General features: G+C 35.2%; 1 protein-coding gene and 1 long non-coding RNA gene across 11 annotated transcripts in view; one reads left to right on the top strand and one right to left on the bottom strand.

The window, feature by feature from the left end:
- KCNT2 (potassium sodium-activated channel subfamily T member 2) overlaps positions 1 to 24,273 on the bottom strand; it is a 370,200-nt gene that overhangs the window by 214,889 nt on the left and 131,038 nt on the right. For all 9 annotated transcript variants that reach the window (XR_014136444.1, XR_013553237.2, XM_078441196.2 and 6 more), the window contains exons 6-8: positions 20,824 to 20,898; positions 19,210 to 19,293; positions 15,245 to 15,339 (exon numbers count right to left, since the gene is read on the bottom strand). Coding sequence is in view for 7 of the 9 variants with exons in the window: in XM_078441196.2 (XP_078297322.1) it covers positions 15,245 to 15,339; positions 19,210 to 19,293; positions 20,824 to 20,898 (254 nt within the window). In the remaining 2 variants the exon portion in view is untranslated. The remainder of the gene's footprint in view (positions 1 to 15,244; positions 15,340 to 19,209; positions 19,294 to 20,823; positions 20,899 to 24,273) is intronic.
- LOC144614920 (uncharacterized) overlaps positions 6,368 to 24,273 on the top strand; it is a 44,787-nt gene continuing 26,881 nt past the window's right edge. Inside the window, exons 1-3 of one of the 2 annotated variants that reach the window (XR_013553240.2) lie at positions 6,368 to 6,439; positions 14,558 to 14,727; positions 21,936 to 22,005. This is a non-coding gene — a long non-coding RNA (uncharacterized LOC144614920). The remainder of the gene's footprint in view (positions 6,440 to 14,557; positions 14,728 to 21,935; positions 22,006 to 24,273) is intronic. The other variant, XR_013553239.2, reaches the window with a different exon arrangement.

Below are 24,273 nucleotides of genomic sequence, written 5' to 3'. Positions count from 1 at the left end.
AAAAGTCTACTGATACCCTGAGTGGTTACTCCTGCTCCAAGCAGCAACTATATTTACTCTAGACTCTTAGTCTCCAGACTGACAAAGCACTTTAAGACACTACCGATGCAAATCATCCAAGTGAAGTTAGAGTTGTGAACAGAGAAATAATGGATGTAAAAAAGCTACAAAATTCAGTCCTCAAGCACTTTCTAAGTTGTGAGCTCTTGCCTCTCTGCCATTTACTCTTTTTTTCCTTGAACTTTTTTACCTGATTCAGTTCTTAAAAGTGAAGTACCTAGCCAATAAATTATTAGCTTTACACACCATTAATTTCCATTACGCATTTAAACATATGTACCTACTTAGAGTTCATAAAAATAAAATATGTATATATCCAAATCTCTCCAGGAAAGGTTTGAGACTTAGTATTATATTTCACATTATTTTTTTTTTACTTTTCAAGAAATTAGTAAGATAAACAGTGTAGGAGCCAAGTTGGGCCACTTGGTATATATGTAGTACTTTGAGCTAAAGACAACTGAGACCTTACAGTCTCAAGAGAAATTTTTGCCCCTCCCTTAACTGCACAAAAAATCTACATTGGGGCTCTTTCCCAAAATAAGTGTTTACCAGAAATAAGTTTCATCTGAAAAACGCATCTATGGCAAGGCAAACATTCGTTTACCATATATTCACTTTTTTTTATTTTCCTGTGAATTGCATTCTCTCCCTTTGACGTTCCAGACCTCTTCCCACTCCTTCTTATTTCAGGATAACATATATACCTCATTTTTCCTGACTGCCTTTGGAACTTCCATGTCTATGTGGATTCCCTGTACGTACTAAATTAAATTTGATTTTCTCCTGCTAATCTCTATTATGTCAATTTGATTCTTACTTCAGCTACAAGAACCTAGAATAAGACAGAACATTATTTTTTTTTAATTTTTTTTAATGTTTATTTATTTTTGAGACAGAGAGAGACACAGAGCATGAATGGGGGAGGGTCAGAGACACAGAATCCGAAGGGGGAGACACAGAATCCGAAGCAGGCTCCAGGCTCCAAGCTGTCAGCACAGAGCCCCACGCAGGGCTCGAACCCACAGCCCATGAAATCATGACCTGAGCCGAAGTCGGACGCTCAACCAACTGAGCCACCCAGGCGCCCCGAAGACAGAACATTCTTGACCCCAACAACACTTATTTATATATCCTTGCTCATGTGAAATGTGAGCACCAAATAAATATCAACTAATTTAAGCTGATTTACACTCATTTAACATGTTCCCACAGGGATGTATTGCTAGTTGCTACCACATAACAAAACTAATCCCTAATATTCTCTCTCTGGTCAACAGTTTCTGGAAATTAAATAAGGCACAAAATAAAGCTTTATCTCATTCTATCTGAAATAGTCCAAATTTAACCAGTCACTAAAAATAAAACAGAACATAGAGCTTCCCATGTTACTTCACACTGTAAGGAATGGGAATTACTCTCAGAGCAAAAGTGACTATTTTTATATAATAATTTATTTGAACCCAGCTTTTAAAATGTAATACTAATCTGTCATGAAAAGTTTGCAATAATGATAGCACGTTTACTTTTATAATATTTAATCACTGCTTAAAATCAATTGAAAAATTTCCTCTTTCTAAGAGATGGCTAAGTAAACATATGCCTGCTTCATACTCTACTCACACTCTATTTCATTGAGTGTAATATTTAGATAATTCTGTAATAAACAAATATAACCATATGTGAGTAAGAACACTCTGCTTCATACTCTACTCACAGTCTATTTCATAGAGTATAATATCCAGATAATTCTGTAATAAACAAATATAACCATATGTGAATAAGAACACTCTTGAGAAGTATCTGATTGATTCTTTTGCACGCTCAGCTAACATTTCCATTGATGGTGCATTTAATTGTTCATAAGATGAGGTCAAATACACCAGTTATCTGTGTAAAATGGTCTCCTAGGTAAATAATTATCCTTTTTTTTCCACTGGAAATTACAACTGCTTTCCTGATCAATGATATTTGTTCAAAGAACAGTTTTGGAAGGACAAGACACATTCTGAACTAAAGAAATCTACTGGAAAACATGACTTGTGTGGACATTTACCTAATACACATTTTGCTCCCATGGCTTCCGTTAAAAAAAAATCTGCTAAGAACATTACCATATCAAGTTATTTATACTTAAAGAAATTAAACTGGGAATTAAAATTGCAATTAAGGTACCACCATTCAAGGAAATCTTTGATTCTGTATTTTTTACATCAGAAAAAAATTAACTAAGCAATACGATACCATTTTTTAATTCAATGTACGCAATCAATACACTATTTCCTTTATTTTTTTTTACACACCATGAGACTCATTTAGGTCAAAATTTCATTTAACAGAGTATCCCAATAGCACTTATCTTTATTCTTAGCAATTACAAATATGAAACACTAAGCCAATAAGCAGGAAACCATTACTATTTTAGCATTTAAATTTTTTAATAAGAAATAACATTTATTGTGTCTCTATACTTACATATAATGTCTATCACTCTGCCTATAGAATGAGATTCTTGAGTTTTTCAGGAAGTGGGAGAGGAGGATATTGATTACATTGAGAAATTTGTGTGATTTCTTCCTTCCCATAAAGAGAGCTAAACACAATTACATTTCTCCATCTACCTCAGCTGCCTTCAAGCTTACTATCAGATTTATACTTCATTCTTATTATGTTGATGTGTTGTTTCTTCTCCTATTATGAAGACCCAATTTCATGTCTGCTTTTAAAACTACCTCAAGCCTTTTGTTGAAATTTATACAATAGTTTTCTCTCTCTATTTGACAAAATTACTAAATTAAAGCTGAAAGACTATCCGTTAAAGTCACACGCAAGAAGGTGACGCAGCCAAGATATCTTTACCTAAGGTCTCTCCAGAAACTTGTATACACACATATGTCCCTGTGAGAAATAAAGCCTAAGAAGAACAATTTTTTCTCTAAACTACAAATCTTTCCTCTAAATTATGGCAAAAAAAAATACATTATGTTTAAATAGTATTTTATAGTTTACAAAATACTTTTATATAAATTATCTTGATCTTGGTGGTCATTCAGCACTGAGTCTTGTTTGAATTAACAATTATAAAATAGAAAGATTTAGTAAAAGGCAAACAAACCAAAATATCTTGGGGAGAAAAGTTAAAGCATTTGGGGGATATTTTAGGCTTGAAAAAATAGATGACTGGGTGCTTAACTGTCAATACAAAAGATAATTGTAAAGCAGGGTATTAAAAGTGGTTTTCACCTTGCAGCAGACACACCAGAGGGGACAAATTCATATGAAAGTCAAATGATATATTTAGAACATCTTAAAATCAATTTGTTAGCAAACCAAGATCTTAAAAAGAAATACTAAAAACTTATATAGAGAGATATGGCTCAATGGACAGGAACTAAAAAAGAGTATTAAATACCAAATGAACTGGATTACTAGGGGTAGTCAGAAATATTCTGTATAGGGCTACTAGGTGGCCCAATTGGTTGAGCATCTGACTACTGATTTCGGCTCAGGTCATGATCCCAGGGTCAGGGTCTTGGGTCACGCTCTGTACGGAGCATGTAACTATTTGAGATTCTCTCTCTCCCTCCCCCTGCACCTCTTCCCTATATTCACTGACTCTCTTTCTCTCTCTTTCTCTCTCTCTCCCTCTCTCTGCCCCTTTCCCCCGCTTGTGTACTCTCTCACTCTCAAATGAATGAATGAATGAATAAATAAATAAATAAATAATAAAACTTTAAAAAAGAAATATTATATATAACCTCTGCATAGCTTTGGTGCTAGTTAATATAACCATGGAGCAGGAGATACACCAGCTTAAGCAATGAATCTAGAGAAAGGAGATAATGCTAAAATGAGTCTCTCAACACTCTGAATCAAAATATTTTAAAATACATTGGCAATGATTATGGGCAAGAAAGAAAGCAAATCATAACACAATGAAATAATCTGACGCATTTACTAATAAGAAATTGTGAGGAGAACAACAATGATATACGATCCCAAATATAAGGATTCTAAAAGTCAGTTGAAATGCAAAAGTGTCTAAGCAATTTAAGGAGTTAGGTAAAAGAAGAGGAATTAATAAGAAGGGAAAGACAGGATGAAAAAATAAGGAGGAATTTAAAAGAGAAAAAAATAGAGAGTTTGTGGCGGTTTAAAAGGATGTATGAATTCTGCACAGATTTGACGGCTCGCTGGTAAGAAAATGCTTTTATTATAATGAGAATGTACTATAAAAGCTCTGACGTTGACTGCAGTTAAAAATAGGCAACCATCTGGGTTGAATGGTATAGGAAGGGCTATGTTTGGAGAAGTGAAAATAAAAAGAATTCTTGGCTCTATTTTAGAGATATGATTCTTTATTAAAATCTTCTGCTACAATTACACTCTTATCAAGTTCCCTCTGCATTTCCACTAGTTTTTACTTTTATGTTAACTACCAAATAGACAAGTGGCTATTTGATACCTAAGGTTTCTAAAAGGCAGCCCAGCTATGATGGACTCTTTATTTCTCATCCTCTTTATGTTGCCTTCCAGGTTGCCTCACCCTCATCCACGGCACTATCATTCAGTCAGTTCCCAAAATGCAAATCTCAAAATCATCCTTCAATTTTTCTTTCTCCCACACCTTACATCCAGTTTGTCATCAAAACTGTATCACTTCTGTTTTTTAAAAATTTACTGCAGTAAGAACACTTAACATGAGCTCTACCCTCTGCATGAAAGGGATAAGCATACAGTCAGTGATATGAAGGTATAGTCGTGGGGTCATAATATGAACCCAGAACTATATAGTTCCAATTTACGATTTTTACCATTTATACCACAGAGCAAGCACATCTTAAATGAAGACAGTCACAGAGTTGTAGAGAACTCGGTTGTCACTGGGTGTGACAACAGTTGTCATTGAAGTGGAAATTGAAGTCCATACTACGTGGCAGAAAATAGGATAACTGTGTGATGAACCACCGTGTATGCACATGGTAAATGAAAAAGTTTAAGCACAAGTTGAACCAGACTGGAGAATCTTTTTAATTGATTATAAAGCTATTGCTTTTTTGTCAAGGTTGCTCACACATCATTCTTAAGGAGCCAGCAGGTAACATGGCTCCATATACAGCTTGTCCTGACCCAGAGGAGAATGCACTCACTGATCGCTTGAGAGCTCCAGGTAATTCATGGCCTTGAAGTGCACCATTCACAGCAATGACCATGGACCTCGGCTCTTAGCACAGATAAGCATTCAAGTAAGATGTGACCCTGGACACTTGGATGGTTTATGGAGTTGTTCATGACCAAGCTCCCAAGGCAGATATGGTAAGAGCTAAACAGATGTAGTAGGAGACTCACTACCTTATCTCAGTACCAACCTGCAACTGGGTCACACCTACCTTATTGCAGCATCGTATATAATTTTGTTAATGAATGTCTTCTTCATAAAAAAGGCAATATTCAAAACTAGAAAAATATGATAGGCACTGACAAATTATACTAGATAAGAATTCATGTCAAATATTAAAAGAATGTAAATGAATTAAATACAGTTAATTTAAAAGCTTCAATGTTAGCTTAAGGGTTTGGGGGAGTTTTTTTTAGAAAAAAAGTTTATTTTTCTAAACGTTTCATAAAGAATGCTGGATTTAAGAGTTTACTGGAGGCCTGCTTCCCACAAAACATTCTAAAGTGTTATCTTTGACACAGATCCATACAAAATAATTTCAGTGTTATGCAATTCTAAAAGAAAATCTGAACATTTAATTAGGATTTAAAATACAGATTCTCATGTTATCCTATTTAAAATGACTGAAAAATCATACTTGATTTGCTTACTTAATTAGACCCTATATATAATAACAAAGGGATCTTAATTACTAATCACTTATAATTAGTGCTCTTCAAAATTTATCTTTGAAGGGGCACCTTCAAAGGCTTGGGTTAGTTGAGCGACAGACACTTGGTTTCAGCTCAGGTCATTGATCTCAGGGTTCGTGAGTTAGATGGTTTGTGAGTTTGAGCCCTGCATCCGGCTCTGCTGAGTGGAGCCTGCTTGAGATTCTCTCTCCCTCTCTCTCTGCCCCTCCCCTGCTCTTTTTCTCTCTCCGCCCTCCCTCCCTTCCTCAAAAAATAAATAAACATTTTTTAAAACTTTATTTAAAATTTGCCTTTTGAAATGTTAACTATACATTTGGTTATGTAGCAGTCCCCTCTTATCTGTGGTTTTGCTTTCTGGGGTTTCAGCTACCTACAGTGGGGGCAGATGATCCTGTCATAACGTCAGGTCAACAATAGCCTAATGTTACATCACAATGCCTATGCCACTCGCCCTACTTCATTTCATCACATAGACATTTTATCATCCCACATCATCACAAGAAGAAGGGTGAGTAGAGTACAATCAGATATTTTGAGACAGACCACATTCACATAACTTCTACTACAATATATTGTTATAATTATTCTTTTCATTATTAGTTATTGTTAATCTTTACTATGCCTAATTTATAAATTAAGCTTGATCATAAGCATATGTATGTAGGAAAAAAAATATATATATATAGGGTTCAGTACTTCCCACAGTTCTAGGAATCCACTGGGATCTTGGAGTGTATCTCCTGTGTATTAGCAGGGGACTACTTACTACACAAGCTTTCAAGCTTTGGCAAGTTTTATAAGGAAAACATTAAGTTGAATGAAAGGAAATACTGAGACTGTTAACTTTGTCACCACCTGGTAAATGTCAATTTGTACAATAAAATATTGTCAGAGAAAAAAAGTCACGTGGCAGAAATAAATAACCTTAAATATCTGTGCACTCCCTATGAATCCTATTGCTGTGCACAGTTACTGGAAAAATTTAATTAGCAATGGCATTCTGTGCTAAAAGCATCTAACACTTTGATTTCATGCTTATAGTTCAGACATTAGTATTCAAATCAGCCCACGACTTGCACTTTGGTATTTATTGAATGAATACCAATTAAATTGTTCCAAATAATCATTTTCATTTCCTGCAGGGTATCAGCCAAAAACCTAATATTCCCATGGAATTTAAGATATCTGAGCTGTACGGATTTTTACATTTTCTAGGGAGAAATGTTGTTTTTAAGGTAATAATAAATCTAGTTTTTCTATTGTTTCAAGCAAGTTCTTATGCTCCTGGGCATTGTCCTTGTGTCTATGCAAAAATAAGATTACCGAATCACTCCATAAACCATTAATCTGAGGTCAACATATACTGCGATTTAGTAATTCATGAAAAGTGACCATACCTCACCCTATACCCTAATGCCCACAATTGCATATTCTTTGTTTCAAAATAAATGAATGTGAACACTTTTTGGGAGAAGATCAGGATTTAGATCAGATGGGAGAAGCAAAAGTGCGATGGAACCAAAAAAACCCAAAGAAAGAAATAAAAGAGGAAACAAAAATCCCAAAAGATGATGCGGGGAAAAAAACGGCATGATGGCGCATGTATTGCAATGCTCTCTAGTATTTAATCAATTTGTTTCTGAGCTCAATATAGGAGGTGGTATTTTCAGTAATTTTATTAAATAATTTTGCTCTCACAAATTTTAAAGTTGAAGGAAGAAAAACTCTCAAGACGTAAATTCAGAAATTATATGGAGACAAAATTAACAGCCAAAGTCTGATTTATCTGAAAGTCTTATTTATGAGGTGTGTATATGCAATTTATAAAAATTATTTCAAAGAGTATTTCTTTTTAATTAAATTTGTAGACATTTTACTACCCAGTTATATCTCCTTGGCAGAAATAAAACATTCCTAGAATATCTTCATAGATTACACTTGTTAGATTTTTTTTTAAATTTTTTTTTAACGTTTATTTATTTTTTTGAGACAGAGAGAGACAGAGCATGAACAGGGGAGGGTCAGAGAGAGGGAGACACAGAATCTGAAACAGGCTCCAGGCTCTGAGCGGTCAGCACAGTGCCCGATGTGGGGCTCAAACTCACGGACCGCGAGATCATGACCTGAGCCGAAGTCGGCCGCTTAACCAACTGAGCCACCCAGGTGCCCCGACACTTGTTAGATTTTAATTCCTTCCGTGACCTCACAGCAAAGTTAATTGTGAAAAGAAGGTATTTAAAGGAACCTCTCCAAATATATGGTTTCAACATACTTAGCTTACAATATATTTAAGTACCTCCAATTGATAAGATACTGTTTTGGAATTTTGGCCCCTGAATGTTACTGTCTATCTACTGCAAACGTCTGTTAAGCATCTTGTATTTTCCAACCACAGAGACGCTGGGCATAAAATGGTAAGAAAGGGAAACTGACTCTGTTCTTATATACCATGAAAATCTACCAAGAAACACTGATAATTAAAGAAGCATTCAACATTTAACATTTTTTTCCAACTCTGAGAAGCACAAAGTTTACGCATCTCCCATTATTCAGACAGCCTTCAGGAAAAGTTCAAGGCAGGGCTTCAATTTAAAAATTGAGACTCAAAGAAGAAGTAGGAGAAAAAGATGGGGAATCTGGATATTTAAAAAACTTAATATGAGAATCACTTTACTAAAGGAAGGAAATCAATCACATAAATCATATTGAATGTGATCTTTACATTTGGCATTTGTGCTAAATTTTGTTGTCACTTTTTACATTCCTTAATTTTTGCTACAGTTTGAAGGATACATGTTCATTATGAAGACTGACACCATAGCAGAAAGTATATGGAAGACAGTGAAAACATGATGCATAATTCTTATATCCATATACAATCACTTGAATATATTCCCATCTCTACAGATACATAGAAATACAGAAAGGGAGATGGATGAACAGATAAATGAAAGTAATTTAAACAGATTATAGTCATGTATATGATGTGTTTTTATCTAAATGTATTTTACTTATGTTTGCTAAAGTTAAAAAAGAAAAAAAAGATTAGAAACTTGTTGAATTTGAGGCAACTAATTATTCACACAAAAGAGACAGCAATAGCTAAAATATTCTTCTGTCCTTAATCAAAAATATCTAAAAATTAAGAGTTTGTCATCTTTTTCTAAATTTTTTACATTTATTTATTTTTGAGGGAGAGAGAGAGAGAGAGAGAGAGACAGAGCATGGGGACGGGGGCGGGGGGGGGGGGGGAAGGTGCAGAGAGAAGGAAACACAGAATCCAAAGCAGGCTCCAGGCTCTGAGCTGTCACCACAGAGCCCGACACGGGGCTCAAACTCACGGACTGCAAAATCAAAACACCTGGGCCGAAATCAGATGCTCAACCAACTGAACCACCCAGGCGCCCCAAGAGTTCATCATCTTAATGTCTTACTAAAGTATAATGCTACTTCAAACAGTGATTTAAAAATTAACAATAATAGGGGCGCCTGGGTGGCTCAGTCGGTTGAGCGCCGACTTCGGCTCAGGTCACGATCTTGCGGTCCATGAGTTCGAGCCCCACATCGGGCCCCTGTGCTGACAGCTCAGAGCCCGAAGCCTGTTTCAGATTCTGTGTCTCCCTCTCTCTGACCCTCCCCCATTCATGCTCTGTCTCTCTGTCTCAAAAATAAATAAACGTTAAAAAAAATTTTTTTTAAATTAACAATAATAGAAATGGGAAAATTAACATAATTCTCTTTGATTTTTTTTTAGGTTATTTTTTTATTTGTGACTTCTAGAATATCAAAGAAATAACACTACAGTGGTTAAGTATGTGGGCTCTGGCACAAATTTGCCTAGGTCTAGATCTGAGCTCTGCTTGTTACTACTTGTGGACCTGAGATAATCTAAGGTTCATCATTTTATTTGACCTTTCTGTGCCTCTGTTTCTTATCTGTAACATGAGAATTACTGTGGCATGGCCACTTTGGTTTTCAATCACTCCTTCACCCCACCTTCTAATTGAAAACCACCCTTGGCCAGGTACCTATGCCATAAAAATTAAAACTCGTGTCTCTGCCTCTGCCTGGGTAAGCCTTCAACTGCACTTCTGATGAAACTCAGTGTGAAAATAGGGTTTCCCAGAGAAACATCCAAGGTGTTGCTACTTCATATTCCACAGATTCTCATAAGCTATATTTTTTTCCTTTTCCTTTATCCTTTTTTGTCTTATTTCTGTAGTACTTCCTTAATAATATGTAGGTAGCAAACTTTCTAAGTTCTTGTATGCCTGAAAATAACTATACATTACCCTCATAACTCAATGATGGTCTAAATCCTAATTGCCTAACATCTGGCTGCCCACTTAGGCAAAATTTAGTTGGAACAAAAAGGCTTCTATATGTTCTAGTGTAATACAAACCTGGGGGCGGTTAGTCAGATCCTCAGACAAATGCACTTTCTGTCATTCACTTGTAATGAAGCAAAACAAATCTGACCAAACAAAACTAGTAACCAAATATCACAGTGGTGATAACACCATTAGAACATGGGTTTTTTTTTTAATTTTTTTTTTAACGTTTATTTATTTTTGAGACAGAGACACAGCATGAACGGGGGAGGGGCAGAGAGAGAGGGAGACACAGAATCGGAAGCAAGCTCCAGGCTCTGAGCCATCAGCCCAGAGCCCGACCTGGGGCTCGAACTCACGGACCGAGAGATCGTGACCTGAGCTGAAGTCGGACGCTTAACCGACTGAGCCACCCAGGCGCCCCGAGAACATGGTTTAATACTTTCTCCAAACTTCAGTACTTATTTTCTGACTGTGCACTTCCCACGTGGCTATTTACCTTAAGAGTTAAATCAGTAAACAGAATTCAAGAATTTCAGCATCGAGCATTAAAATAAGTATTAAAGATTCACAAGAATATCACAAATACTTTTTTAATTTAAATTCTAGTCAGTTAACATATATGGTAAAATTGGTTTCAGGTAGAATTTAGTGATTCACTCATCACTTATATATAATATTCAGTGCTGACTTAAGTAAGCATGTTAATAATTTTAACTAGGTCACATTTTTAAACAATAAATGGATTTATTTTCTCCTGAAGTAAGACTGAGGATGTATACTGAATTGTTTTCATTGGACTAAAACATGAAACATCCATTAACATAATACAGCTCTTTATGCTACAGCTCTATGAAAGAATATAAAAATATCCAAACATACATATTCAAATAAAAAACTGAAGTTTGAAACAAAGTAGGTGCAAAATAAATCTACTAGTGTAAAATTAGAAATGCCAAATGCATTATAAATTAGAGTTCTTATCATTGGTTAGATTATGTTGATAATTAGGCTAAAGTCATGCGCTTAATTCCCGATGCACCAGTTTCCTCTGCTTTGTTACAGAGACACAGGCTGAATCACAATCCCCAGCTGTCTTGGAAGTGTGCGTTATTGATCAAGAGGGGTACACAGCAGACGTGGGGAAAGATTAGTCCAATTCCATTACAATGACAGGAAAAACAATTCTGAGCACATTCCCTACAGACAGCGGGTCAGCTGCTTAATTTTATTTCAGTTTGGCATGTGTCTCTTGTAGACAGATGCTTAATGATAGTTCTTTGTAATGTTAATAATGATGAAGAGAAGATACATTTTTAAAACTATACATATAGCAGCTTCCCCAAACAGGTAATTTTAAAGATTGTGAGATTCATGAACAACACAGCCAGTTCACCAACTATTAGCTGTTGAATCTTTAGGGGCTTAAATTTATGTATTAAAAATTGTGATTTTGGAAAAACACTGACAGTCTTGCTCTATGACATAATGTAACAGCAACTGATTAAGACTAATCTCACCAAAATGTAAAAAAAAAACAAAAAACATTATATACATAGATAATATATATGTGTGTGTATACACACACACACTCGTATTTGTAAAGTATAAAGTATTAAATGTACCCTGAAAGAGGGAGATGCTACCACTACTTTTAATTTAGTGAAGCTAACTAGAGGAAACAGATATTAGAAATATGTAGAAAGTACAGAAAGTCTGAATACATTATAATGGAGGAAAATATTCTCTCATATTTCCTAATAAATATATATTTTAGGCATCATGTTAAGTCTTATATTATTATTAATACGTTACGATGCTTATATATTTTAGAACAAATTAGTTTTTGTGCACTCACAAAATTCAATCATCGTATATAAAGAGGACATTTGAAGTAGAAAAAAAAAATGAAATTTTGGAGTGTTCATACCAAATGCCACATCCTCGGATAAACATTGTATGACATACCTAATTTGTCCTCATTTAAAAAAAGCACAACAAAAATCTTACAGGGTGATTAATATCACCCTCATTTAATAATGTGGCATATAAAGGGGCGCCTGGGTGGCTCAGTCAGTTGGGCGTCCAATTTCGGCTCAGGTCATGATCTCATGGTCTGTGAGTTGGAGCCCCGCATAGGGCTCTGTGCCGACAGCTCAGAGCCTGGAGCCTGCTTCGGATTCTGTGTCTCCCTCTCTCTCTGCCCCTCCCCCGCTCATGCTCTGTCTCTCTCTGTCAAAAATAAATAAACGTTAAAAAAATTTTTTAAATAAATAATGTGGCATAAAAGGCTGGGTAAATTAAGTAAATTGCCCATGGGCTCCAAACAAACATAGCAGAGTTTTAAACAAAGGATGCACATATGGACTTGTATGACTTATCAGGGCCAGAGATGGCTTATTGTTCCACAGTATCCAGTTTTGCTTTTCCATGATAGCACAACAGTCAGCTGGTATACTGTTTCCCACCGTGACCAGATTTGTGGAGACTCCCTTTCATCTGTGTATGAATATATGACCAAATTCTTGCCTAAACTATGCATGCAATTTCCAAGTTGTTCCTTCTCTTCCTCCTTCCTACAGGCTGGAGTTAGAATATAGGCAAGACTAGAGTAGTCATCTTGAGCCATGAAATGGAAACCATGTTTTGGTAATGGTAGAAAACAAGTTACAAGAAAATTTAGTCTCCAGCAGTATTAAGCTAATGTAACCTTCTTAGAAAGAGTACTTAAACATTTCTTTCTTTTTTTCTTTCTTTTGGGTGGGAGGGAGGGGCAGAGGGAGGGAGGGGGAGAGAGAGAGAGAGAGAGAGAGAGAGAGGGAAAGAGAGAGACACAGAGAGACAGAGAGACAGAATCTTAAACAGGCTCCACATAGACTCAGGGCTTGATCTCACAACTGTCAGATCACAACCTGAGCCAAAATCAAGAGCCAGATGCTGAACCAAATGAGCCACCCAGGCATCTGGACAGACTACTTAAACATTTCTATTTGCTTAAGTTGCTGAATCTTTGTGTATATTCATATTTTATAGTGTGTGTGGTGTAACTTTGTTACAACAGCTTGTGTGTTATAACTAATATAACATTGTTTATATTTTTCTTGTACATAACTGCACTTTTGATGGTGAATTTGTACAAGGTTTATTCTACCTTACTATGATGGTCATGATTTATGATGACATTTTGCTTGTACGGCTAGAGGAGGACACACAAAGAAGTCAAACTTCAGTTTCCCCATTCTAGATTTTCCAATTTAGAAACATGTTAATATAAATGTATGAACATACAAGTGATTAAAAACAATGACAGTGCACATTGATAATGTACGTGTGATTAAAAACAATAGTACACAAGATCAACACCAACAAAAGCAACTCTAACTTCAAACAAAATAAAAAGTGAAACAAATGACTTAAATGAGAAATAAACTGCATAACAGCAATTTCATATACATCATGAAAACCCTCTATCTAGCACTGCTGCATTCCTTGGTGTGAGAAAGTGGCTAGGTGCTTCTTTTGAAAATAAAACTACTCAAGAAATAGACATATAGGCAGAAAGTAAGAGCAAATAGAGAGCCCACTATGCATGATTCACTGTGATAAGGATGCTTCCAAAACAAAAGTACTGAACTGTTACCATATAAAAATAATTTATCCTTTTTTAGCATTAATATTTCAATTACTTCTTTACTCACTTTACTTTAACAGACTCTAATAATATTTTTTAAATCACTCTACTTTCTTCAATTTTTCAGCATTTGAAATATGAACATGTACATAAGTAAAAAAAAATCTAATTTGTCCTATTTTTCCTTAGGTCAAACAAACAAAACAAAAAAACCCTCTTAAACTATTTATATGATGTCATTATCTTAAAATTAAGAATTTTTAGTGACTTTAGAGGGAAATCATTACTCTTAATATTTCATATTTATGCAGGTAGGTGTTTACGAGGTGAACAATAAAAACAATTTGTGAACAGTAAAAAAGGTTTAAATGATAAGATAGCTTTGTGTCAAGTTTAGAGAGATAGTTTGTATCTACAGACATTAAGTCTCTTAAAATATGTTTATTTTTTAAGATATAAAGTATGCAATAAAACATTTTAAATCCAGTTAATAGAGATAGGCACTGCAAACTACTGACACAAAGTATTACTATGCCTATATATCTCAACCTATGTTTACCCACGTACACCTATAGCTCTATTTATATCTGATTCATTGTACTAGCACATGAAGGCATTCTTCTTATTTTGTACTTCCTAATTAGCTTTTTCTCTTTCTGAATAGGTCAAATCCTGGACAGAGCACCATTACACATAATATTTAAGACTCCTGTAACTGATATATTATTCTACCTCATTTTTTGATTTTCACATTTTTTCCCTCCACTTAAGGATCTACATGAGTCCATATGTGCAGCGCACCATTTCCCACTGGATTACTTTACAATCATTAAGGTGAGACTTTCCAGAAAAAGAAATACCTGTTTTCTATAACAAAGCAAAGAACCAGGTCTTGCATTGCACTGGCAGGACATCTGCCCTTGCTTTCTGCCTGACTGCGTACTGAAACATCACGGAGAGAAGGCACAGGCAGAGACAGTGATGGGTAATGACAGTTTTCTCAACAGTGTTTCTGCTTTGAAGATTGTAAGAAAGATAAGGGCACCTCCAAGTCAGCAGTTTGAAAAAAAATTTCTTGTTTGACAACTACGGCATGCAGTGCAAATTCTTGTGATTTGGTTGTTTACAGCATTTGGGAAAATGTCAAAGTTGCAGTAAATATCAATACCAAATGATAGACGTGCTTTCTTGGTTTTTCTGTAAGGCTGAAGGAGAGATTTCACTTTTAATTCTGTAGGTGATCCTTTACATTTGTAGGGAATATCTATTTTAGCCAACTCATTTCAAATGATATATAATATTTAAAAACTATAATTAAATGAAACAATAAAAATGATATGTATAATCTTACCAAGTGAAGATAAGGCATAGTAATGTAGATATTAAAATCAAAACTTGATTAAACATTGCAGACTGGGTACGCTGTATGGCTCTGTGCAGATCATTCTAAAATAAAACCAAAAAAAAGCATATTTTAATTTTGAAAATACTAAATATCCATGAGTTTCACTACATTTATTACTATGTATTATATTTTAGCTATCTTGTGCACACTGGATACATAAACTTTAAATGGATATAGCAACATATCTTCATTTTTGCCTAGGTCTAAATGTAACTTACCTTAGCATTCATATGACAAACATAATACTATGGGGGACCACCAAAGCACCAAATTTCAGTTACTTGCCTTACCAACATCTACAGAGATGTTGCACTGACTCCCACAGCCCTCCATGATAAGCACGATCTCTTATGGAAAATTCTAACTTTAAAAGATCAGAAAACAATATATTCAATTTAGGGGAAAGCAGTAAGTAGGTCAAGCTACAATCACATCTCATTCTCTGAATCACAAAAAATAACATGAAATATGCCATGCAATCTATCATAAAAATCAAAGGCTAAATAGCCAATGAACAAAATTTTTTAAGTTTAACTTCATTAATATAAAGTTGAATTCAAGATATGCTTTTTAATCTTTCCATTTGAAAGACATTAAAGAATATATACCCAGTGTTGTTTAAGATACAAAATATGAGCACTCACATATGATACTGCCTATGTACTTTGTTATAAAATGTCTTGAAGGTGATTTAGTAACATAGGTCACAGCCCTGTCCTTTTTATTTCATACATTCATTCATTAATTTAGTGAGTATTTATTCAATCACATAATTTCTAAAAATTGACCACATGAAAATAATCAGAGATAAAAATCAATATTAACATATGTTCACCTTTATTACAAAATTATAATACTTATATGAAATAACAAATGTTCATTACTATTAAAGTAACTAAAATATGCAATACAAAATGATTAACTGATCAAAACTATGTAACAGATTTAGATGCAGCCATTAAAAACGATTTAAAAAGGGGGTGCCTGGGTGGCTCAGTTGGTGTCCAACCAAAGTGTCCAACTTCGGCTCAGGTCATGATCTCACCGTTTGTGAGTTCAAGCTACGCATTGGGCTCTGTACTGATAGCTCATTAGCCTGGAGCCTGCTTCAGATTCTGTGTCTCCTTCTCTCTCTGCCCCTCCCACCCTCATGCTCTCTCTCTCTCAAAACTTAATAAACATTAAAAACGTTTTTTTAATGATTTGAAAAAAGTATTTAGTGATATAGGAAATTGGGCACTATAAAAACAAAATTCAAGGGGCGCCTGGGTGACTCAGTCAGTTAAGCATCCAACTTCAGCTCTGGTCATGATCTCACAGTTCGTGAGTTAGAGCCCTTCATCAGGCTCTATGCTAACAGCTCAGGAGCTGAGCCTGCTTTGGATTCTGTGTCTCCTTCTCTCTCTGTCCCTGCCCTGCTCATGCTCTGTCTCTGTCTCAAAAATAAACATTAAAATTTTTTTTTAATTCAAATTATAAAATTGAACATATAATTTCATATATGATAGGTATGCATGTTTTTCATAGAAAATATTAGGAGGATATAAAGTCTGATAGATTTATAAGTTTTCATAGTTTACTTTATAGTTTTCTGTTCATCTCAAAAATTTTATAATAAACTTTTAACCATCTTAAAGTCGGTATTGCTTGAAATAAATCAATTCACCAATATAAAATCTCAACAAGACATTACTTTATCTTCTTCTACCACATATTTAACCAAAACTGTTATGAAAACAAAAAAAATAAGTTGGTTACAATTTTACCTCTCATTCCTTACTTTCTTTTTGACAGAGGGTTAATGAGCAGAAAAACTAAAAATGTAGCAGTGAAAGGAGAAGCAAAATATAGAAATACAGTGGAAAATGAATCCTAATTTAATATTACAAAGCACTACTTTTGCTCTCAATGATTGACTAATGATTCCTCCCGTGGTTAGGTTATATTTTTTTCCACCAACTAATAACACAAATTAGTAAAATGAGATTTATTTTTTCATGGTGTATTTTTTTCATTAACAATTTGGGCAAAATATATTTAGTGAAAAAATGTTTTTTGGGTTTTTTTTTTGGGGGGGGACAGATAAGACAGCCCAATGTTTATTCAAACCACTTCACAGGCCACATTCCCCTACTGTTTGCTCATGTATTTTCATGAGACTCCAGTTGTTACTCAATGTTTGGAAACATTCATTTGGTTGAGAATACTTAAATGTTATTCCAAATATTCCTTTGGCTAAAACTTCATGTTCATTTCTTTTTAAAAAAAAACATTTAAAATAAAACAAGTCTGCTTCAGAACGAATTTAATTTCAATGAAGCAAAATTAACAATATTGAGCCCTGACTATGTTTGTGCCAGATACAATATTTTATACATATATACACACACACATATATATGTTTATACATATATGTAATTTTATTTAATTCTCATTGCAAGTCTGTAATGTAAGTACTTTTGTTCTGTTTTGAAGATGAAGAAAGTTAAATCATTAGCTATCATATCAGAGTGCTTGGCACATAGTAGACTCATATTAGCATTTATAGAATTGATGACTAAAGAGAAAATGTCTCACGGCTCACTTATATTGAAGCCTATAGTAAACACATTTTGCTCATAGTTATAAATCAGTCCCTCCACACAGGGTCAGCCTTCAGCAAAATCCAACCGCGGCACAACTCTTGAGTTCTGAATCTCTTACTTCTCCTTCTCTTTCTCCCTTCTAATATCCCACTCACAACCCAACCCAACAAAATCTAAAAGGATGACTTTAAATGAAGGGTTTCCAGCTTCAATACAGAACCTCACAAAATCTCACATATTTTTATGGAATGTGAGAAAACCTACAGCTAAGAACAGTCTGACATCTGGGGCTCCTGGGTGACTCAGACAGTTAAGCTTCTGACTCTTGATTTCTGCTCAGATTATGATCTCATGGTTCATGAGATTGAGCCCCGCATCAGGCTCTGTGCTATAGGGCAGAGCCTACTTGGGATTCTCTCTCTCCTTCTCTCTCTGGCCCTCCCCTGCTCATCCTCTCTCTCTCTCTCAAAAAATAAATAAACATTAAAAAAAAAGAGCAGTTTGACATCACCTCCTAAATCCTTAAAACAAGGACTCCCATTATATATCAACAGATTGCCTAGGAAGGTTATTCCTCTTCACAAGATTGGTTAATTTGTTGTCCAAATAGCAGGTAGCTTTGGTTTGGTGATATTTAGAAAATCTGAATGATTTTTGTTTACCAGTTCAAAGGGCCTTACAAAGGCAGTGACTTGGCAATATGGGCATTTAAAAAGTTGTCATCCTGAATTAGGATACAAGCAAACTTAGGGTCTATTAGCTTCAATGTTAATACAACATATCACTTCCATTATTTGAAAGTATTTTACCAAAACTTTTCCATTTTCATAAACATTTAAATGAAACTATTACTAAAATACTAAATTAATTTAAAAGAAGTTTAAAAATAAGACATTTAGGGGCGCCTGGGTGGCGCAGTCGGTTAAGCGTCCGACTTCAGCCAGGTCGCGATCTCGCGGTCCGTGGGTTCGAGCCCCGCGTCAGGCTCTGGGCTGATGGCTCGGAGCCTGGAGCCTGTTTCCGATTCTGTGTCTCCCTCTCTCTCTGCCCCTCCCCCGTTCATGCTCTGTCTCTCTCTGTCCCAAAAATAAATAAATAAAAAATGTAAAAAAAAAAAAAATAAATAAATAAGACATTTAGAAATTTAGTTATACCTGAATAAATCACAATAGTATGAGTTTCTACTATAGGGAGGAAGAGTGTGGAAGTACAAGACTAAGACTTCAAATCATCTTCTCTCTCTGTTTAGTCTGAGCATCAAAAGGATTTAAGAAATAATGGAGGGTTGAAAATAGTTTTGTATTTGCACTTCACTGTCATACTTACAATCATATTTTCCAAGGCATGTTTGGCAAGCCAACAGTTTAGAAAGACTGGGACAAACAGATTCCTTAAGGAGGGCCAGAAGATCTGAAAAACAAACCAGAGCTAAACTTTTATCTCAAAGCAAAAATCATAGCCAGCAAATTGAAAATAAATGTAAAACAGGAAAAAAGTGATTAAAGGACATATAATTTTTTAAATGTGACAAATACTTTAAACTCAGGAATGAAATGCGAAGAGAAGATATGATCTTTGCATTTATCATCTAAGTCTTTCTTACGGAAAACTTCTTTGGGAATTATTGTAGAAGCAGAAAGGAAATAATAAGCTCCCACTGAATACCAGCTACAACTATGGTAATTCTACCATTAAATCTTTCAGTGTGACAGTTTACAACAGACATCACCTCTCTCTTCCCTACCACTTGAGGGGGAAAGTAGGAGTAAGAAGAGAAGGTTTCCTTTTGCTCAACATTACCACTTACTCTCTTCAGATTCAAACATTTTAAGTGACATTGGGAACCATATTCAATTGGATTATAGTTAGGTAGCCTGTCATTTAATCTCATTCCGGTTGTTCCTCTAGATAAATCACTAAAAGTAAAATAATTATCAGAAGTAAGCAACTGCTTTAGATAATATTTTCTTACTTTCATAATTTTCCAAATAAAACTCAAATAAAGTGTTGCAAAGCATATTCCCAACAGACATTATCATAACTCTATGAAATGGAGATTGAAACCTAATTTTGCAATGGGAAAGTGCTGGTTACGTGTTTATGGGGCTGCAACTGAGCAGGATCTTCATAGAATTGGTACTCCACTGTATTTTGGTAAAGAAGCAAAAATTGCTAGCTGTCTGGCTATTGGCAACTTTCTTATTAACAAGAGAATTGAACATAGTAAAATAATTGTGTTTAAGCTAGAAATAAATATGTTCTCAGTATGAGAAACTTCTATAAATGTTTGATATCTTTTTTTTAATCTGAGTATAGTTGACCCACAATGTTACATGACTTTCAGGTGTACAACTTAGTGATTTGACAAGTTTATACATTAAGCTATGTTCACCATTAAGTATAGCTATCATCTGTCCTATTGTATCACTATTGCAGTATCATTGATTGCATTTCTTATACCGTGCTTTTGATTCCCATGATTTATTTATTCTATAATTGGAAGCCTGTATCCCACTCCCCTTCAAGCAATTTGCCCAGACCACCCCCCCACCCTTGCCAGCAAGCATCAGTTCTCTATATTTACAGGTCTCATTCTGCTTTTTGTTAGTTTCTTTTTTTTTAAGTCCATAATACACACAAGAAGTGGAATGATTCATTTCTACTCTGTCTAGATAATACCCACACCTGTTTAAATGGCACATCTAGAGCATATATGTCTAAAAAGTGTTTTATTTTGCTATTGCACTAAATCTCATTAGTTTTCATTTAATTTCACAATCCAGTTATCCAACTGATTTTACTACTTAATTTTAATACCATGATTCTAACCAAAGCCCAAAATCATTTATTGGAACTAATATATTATATATTAGTATTTAGATTTAAAGACTTAAGTCCAATAACAAAATTATTTATTTTAAAGATGCTTTTAGGACTTACTGAGATAATGAAGGGAACTGCATTAATTATTTCCAAGATGAAGGGTATTCGTAAAATCTGTTCCCAGATGTTTCCCTTCCAAGAAAGAATAAATAAAAATGAAAGTCAATTATACTGAATCCCATTAAAGGGGAAAAAGACAGCACTCAGAATTTCTCTAGCAAGGATGCTTACATTAACAGAATACCAAATCATTTTATAAAGATATAGCAATAACTTTTAAAGAGTATTTTTCTAAGTGTAATTGCACTCTCTCAATTTTGTGGTAAGTTTAAGAAATAAAGCAAACATTTATAGTAATTCTTGAATATTGTACACAACACATTTTGATCATACACTATTTCATGGAAGAAAGGTTACTAGTAAAAATAAAACAAATATCAAAGAACCTACAGAATCAGTAAAAAGTGATTCAATCTTAATGTTTTTACTATGTGAATTATATTCACAAACTGTAAAGCATATTAAATAGTCTATAAACACATACACTTGTTAATGTTTATTGGTATTAACAATGGTTTTATATCGATAAAATGTAAAAAGAAGGGCTTTTTCAATCATCTAGATTCTAATCTCCCGACACACATAGTACAACGATATTAATGAAAATTGGCAACATAATTTGTGGGGCCTAGTGCACAATGAAAATTCAGGATCTCTTATTAACAGTCTATTAACAATTTCCAGAAGGTGACATAAGAGTATTAAAATAAGAGCAGGTCCTTCTAAATCTTTAACACTGTGCAAATGCACATATTAAACACCCATAAAGCTGACTCTGACATAAACAGGTTAATCACTGGCTCTTTCTTAAATGGTGTCCGAATGAAAAACAACTCTGAATGCCCTAAAGCAGCTTATTCTTCTATAAAGAGATCTCCATATTAAAACGCAATTGGAAATCTGGGTTTCTGTAATTTTCAATTATTTTATAACACTGGCTTCAAGATGGGGAGTCTTTCTTAATTATCCTTGAAGTCCCAAAGGCTTAAAACATTAAAGTGATACAAAATACTTCTACATCACAAAGCAAGGTTCTAGGTTGGCTAATGTCCATGTACTCAAATATTAGGTACTAAGTTTTCCTGTATTTCGTTCATTACCATCTCCAGGCTACATAAAAAGCGGTAGAGGGAGCAGGTGGAAGAAATGGGAGCAATGAGAAGCCCTCCATACAGAGAGGTAAGTGGTGCTTTGGAGCTTCTCTCATTACTTCAAGCTAAGTGAGAAGGGCTCAAGAGAGCCACTTAAAGAGCCTGACTCACACATAGAAACTGTATTTGGCTAATGCCTAAAACATCTAAACATGAAAAGAAAACAGTGCAACAAGAAAGAGGGCTGAAATGAGAGCAAGTCACAATTTTGCCAATTCTAAAACAAAGGTACTTGTTTTCTGGGAACGAGATATAGGCTCTAAAGAATAAAACGTATGGCCATTTTAAAGGAGTTTATACTCGGGAAGACTATACTTGCATGGGAAGCGAGACCTCAACAGATGGCGACCTGAGGCGTTTAGTCCAGCCAGAGGCACTGAGGCATCCAAGGCCTTCAGCCAAAGGCCTGAGGAAGACCACAAAAGCCTTACTTGTATCTGCCATGCAGGACAACCCAACATCGACTACACTTGTGTCAGTCAGGCACCTGCATCCCAGAAGCTGACTTCACCCCACTCCCTGTGCCTCCTCAGCCCTGGTGGGACCAGAATCAGCAGCCTCAAATAAGAGAGGAAGTGAAAACAGCAGACGGCCTCCACAATGATTCCCTGTCCCACACAGGTCTGAGCCAAGGACTAGATAAAGCCTTAACGTGGATGAGAATTTTAATGTTTATGTAAATTGGCCATAACTTCTTAAATACTAAAACGAATCTGCCTTGTGATTGAAGAGACTAGAAAAGCTCTGAGATCTGTCTGAGATATCATCTGATCAGCATGGATCAGGAGGATGTGAGGATTTCAAAAAGTATAGGAAAACTAGAGGCCTTTCTTCCTTGCAATAAGTCAGACATATTTAATAAACCAGTTATAACTGATCTTAATTATGTCACGATTGTGTGTGTGTGTGTGTGTGTGTGTGTGTGTGTGTGTGCGTGCATAGGTTAATATCACCATTTCATTCATCAGTCTTTTACATGGCTCAGTTTCCAGAATGCTAAACATTTGGCTTATTCTGTCCTTGGTGTATTTTTACTACTGATTGTATACCTCTCTTTGGTGTTAATGATTGTTCACAGGGAAAGGGAATGATGTAATCAACAAAAGAAAGAGTCTGAAAATAGTTACCACTGGTGATATGGAAAGCTATGTCTTTTAAGGCACAGCAGGATTATATCAGTTCTCATAGCTGTGAGACACTCTTTGGAAAAACTTGGTTCATAGTAAATAAAAAACCTTTTTCTTGTAAAAAGTCATTTCTTTTTTTAAATGTTCATTTATTTCTGAGAGAGAAAGAGAGAGACAGAGAGCATGCTCACGCATGAGTGGGGGGAGGGGCAGAGAGTGAGGGAGACAGAGGACTGCACCAACAGCACAGAGCTCAATGTGCGGCTCAAACTCAGGAACCACGAGATCATGACGTGAGCCGAAGTCAGACGCTTAACCGACTGAGCCACCCAGGTGCCCCAGCAAAAATCTTTTCTATCTCTGATGGTTTGCTTCATTTCCATTTGTAATACTTCAATTTTATTTTATGATTTTTTTCCTCAATTAAAAAAACTCTCATAACTGGTATCTGACTTAATTAATTTCCGATTTATCTTCTATATTAAAGGCAAAGTATTCATTCTAAAATGGCATTGCCAACATAGTAACAACCAAACTACTCCTTATATTATATGAAAGTTCATAATCTGGAACTTAAATCTGATTACTGGTCTGGTTCGAACCTACTATACTCCTATTTCCATCTTGAATTCAACCACAGATTCATCCACACTGAACTTTATACAATTCTCTGAACATGGTAGGATATTTCATAATTTTATAACTTTGCTCATACTTCTCCCTCTGCTTGGAATGCCATACTCTCCATGCCTTTACCACTACTCTCCTGACAAGAGTTTGTAACATTTTATACAACTATTTGTTTCTATGCCTGTTAGGGCTCATGTTAATGAATAAATTATACTCCCAAATATTTTATAAATGTTCTTCCCCCTCTTGGTATATTGTGTTATTTTTTTTTTTTTTAATTTTTTTTTTTAACATTTATTTATTTTTGAGACAGAGAGAGACAGAGCATGAACAGGGGAGGGGCAGAGAGAGAGGGAGACACAGAATCTGAAACAGGCTTCAGGCTCTGAGCTGTCAGCACAGAGCCCGACGCGGGGCTCGAACTCACGGACCGTGAGATCATGACCTGAGCCGAAGTCAGACGCTTAACCGACCAAGCCACCCAGGCGCCCCTGTGTTATTTTTTTTAATGTGTATTTACTTTTGAGAGAGAGGGAAAG

Source organism: Panthera onca, chromosome F1 (assembly GCF_046562875.1).
Source record: "Panthera onca isolate mPanOnc1 chromosome F1, mPanOnc1 haplotype 2, whole genome shotgun sequence".
Lineage (NCBI taxonomy): Eukaryota > Metazoa > Chordata > Mammalia > Carnivora > Felidae > Panthera > Panthera onca.
The sequence above is the reverse complement of the archived record's forward strand: the minus strand, read 5'-3'. Positions and strand labels throughout refer to the sequence as shown.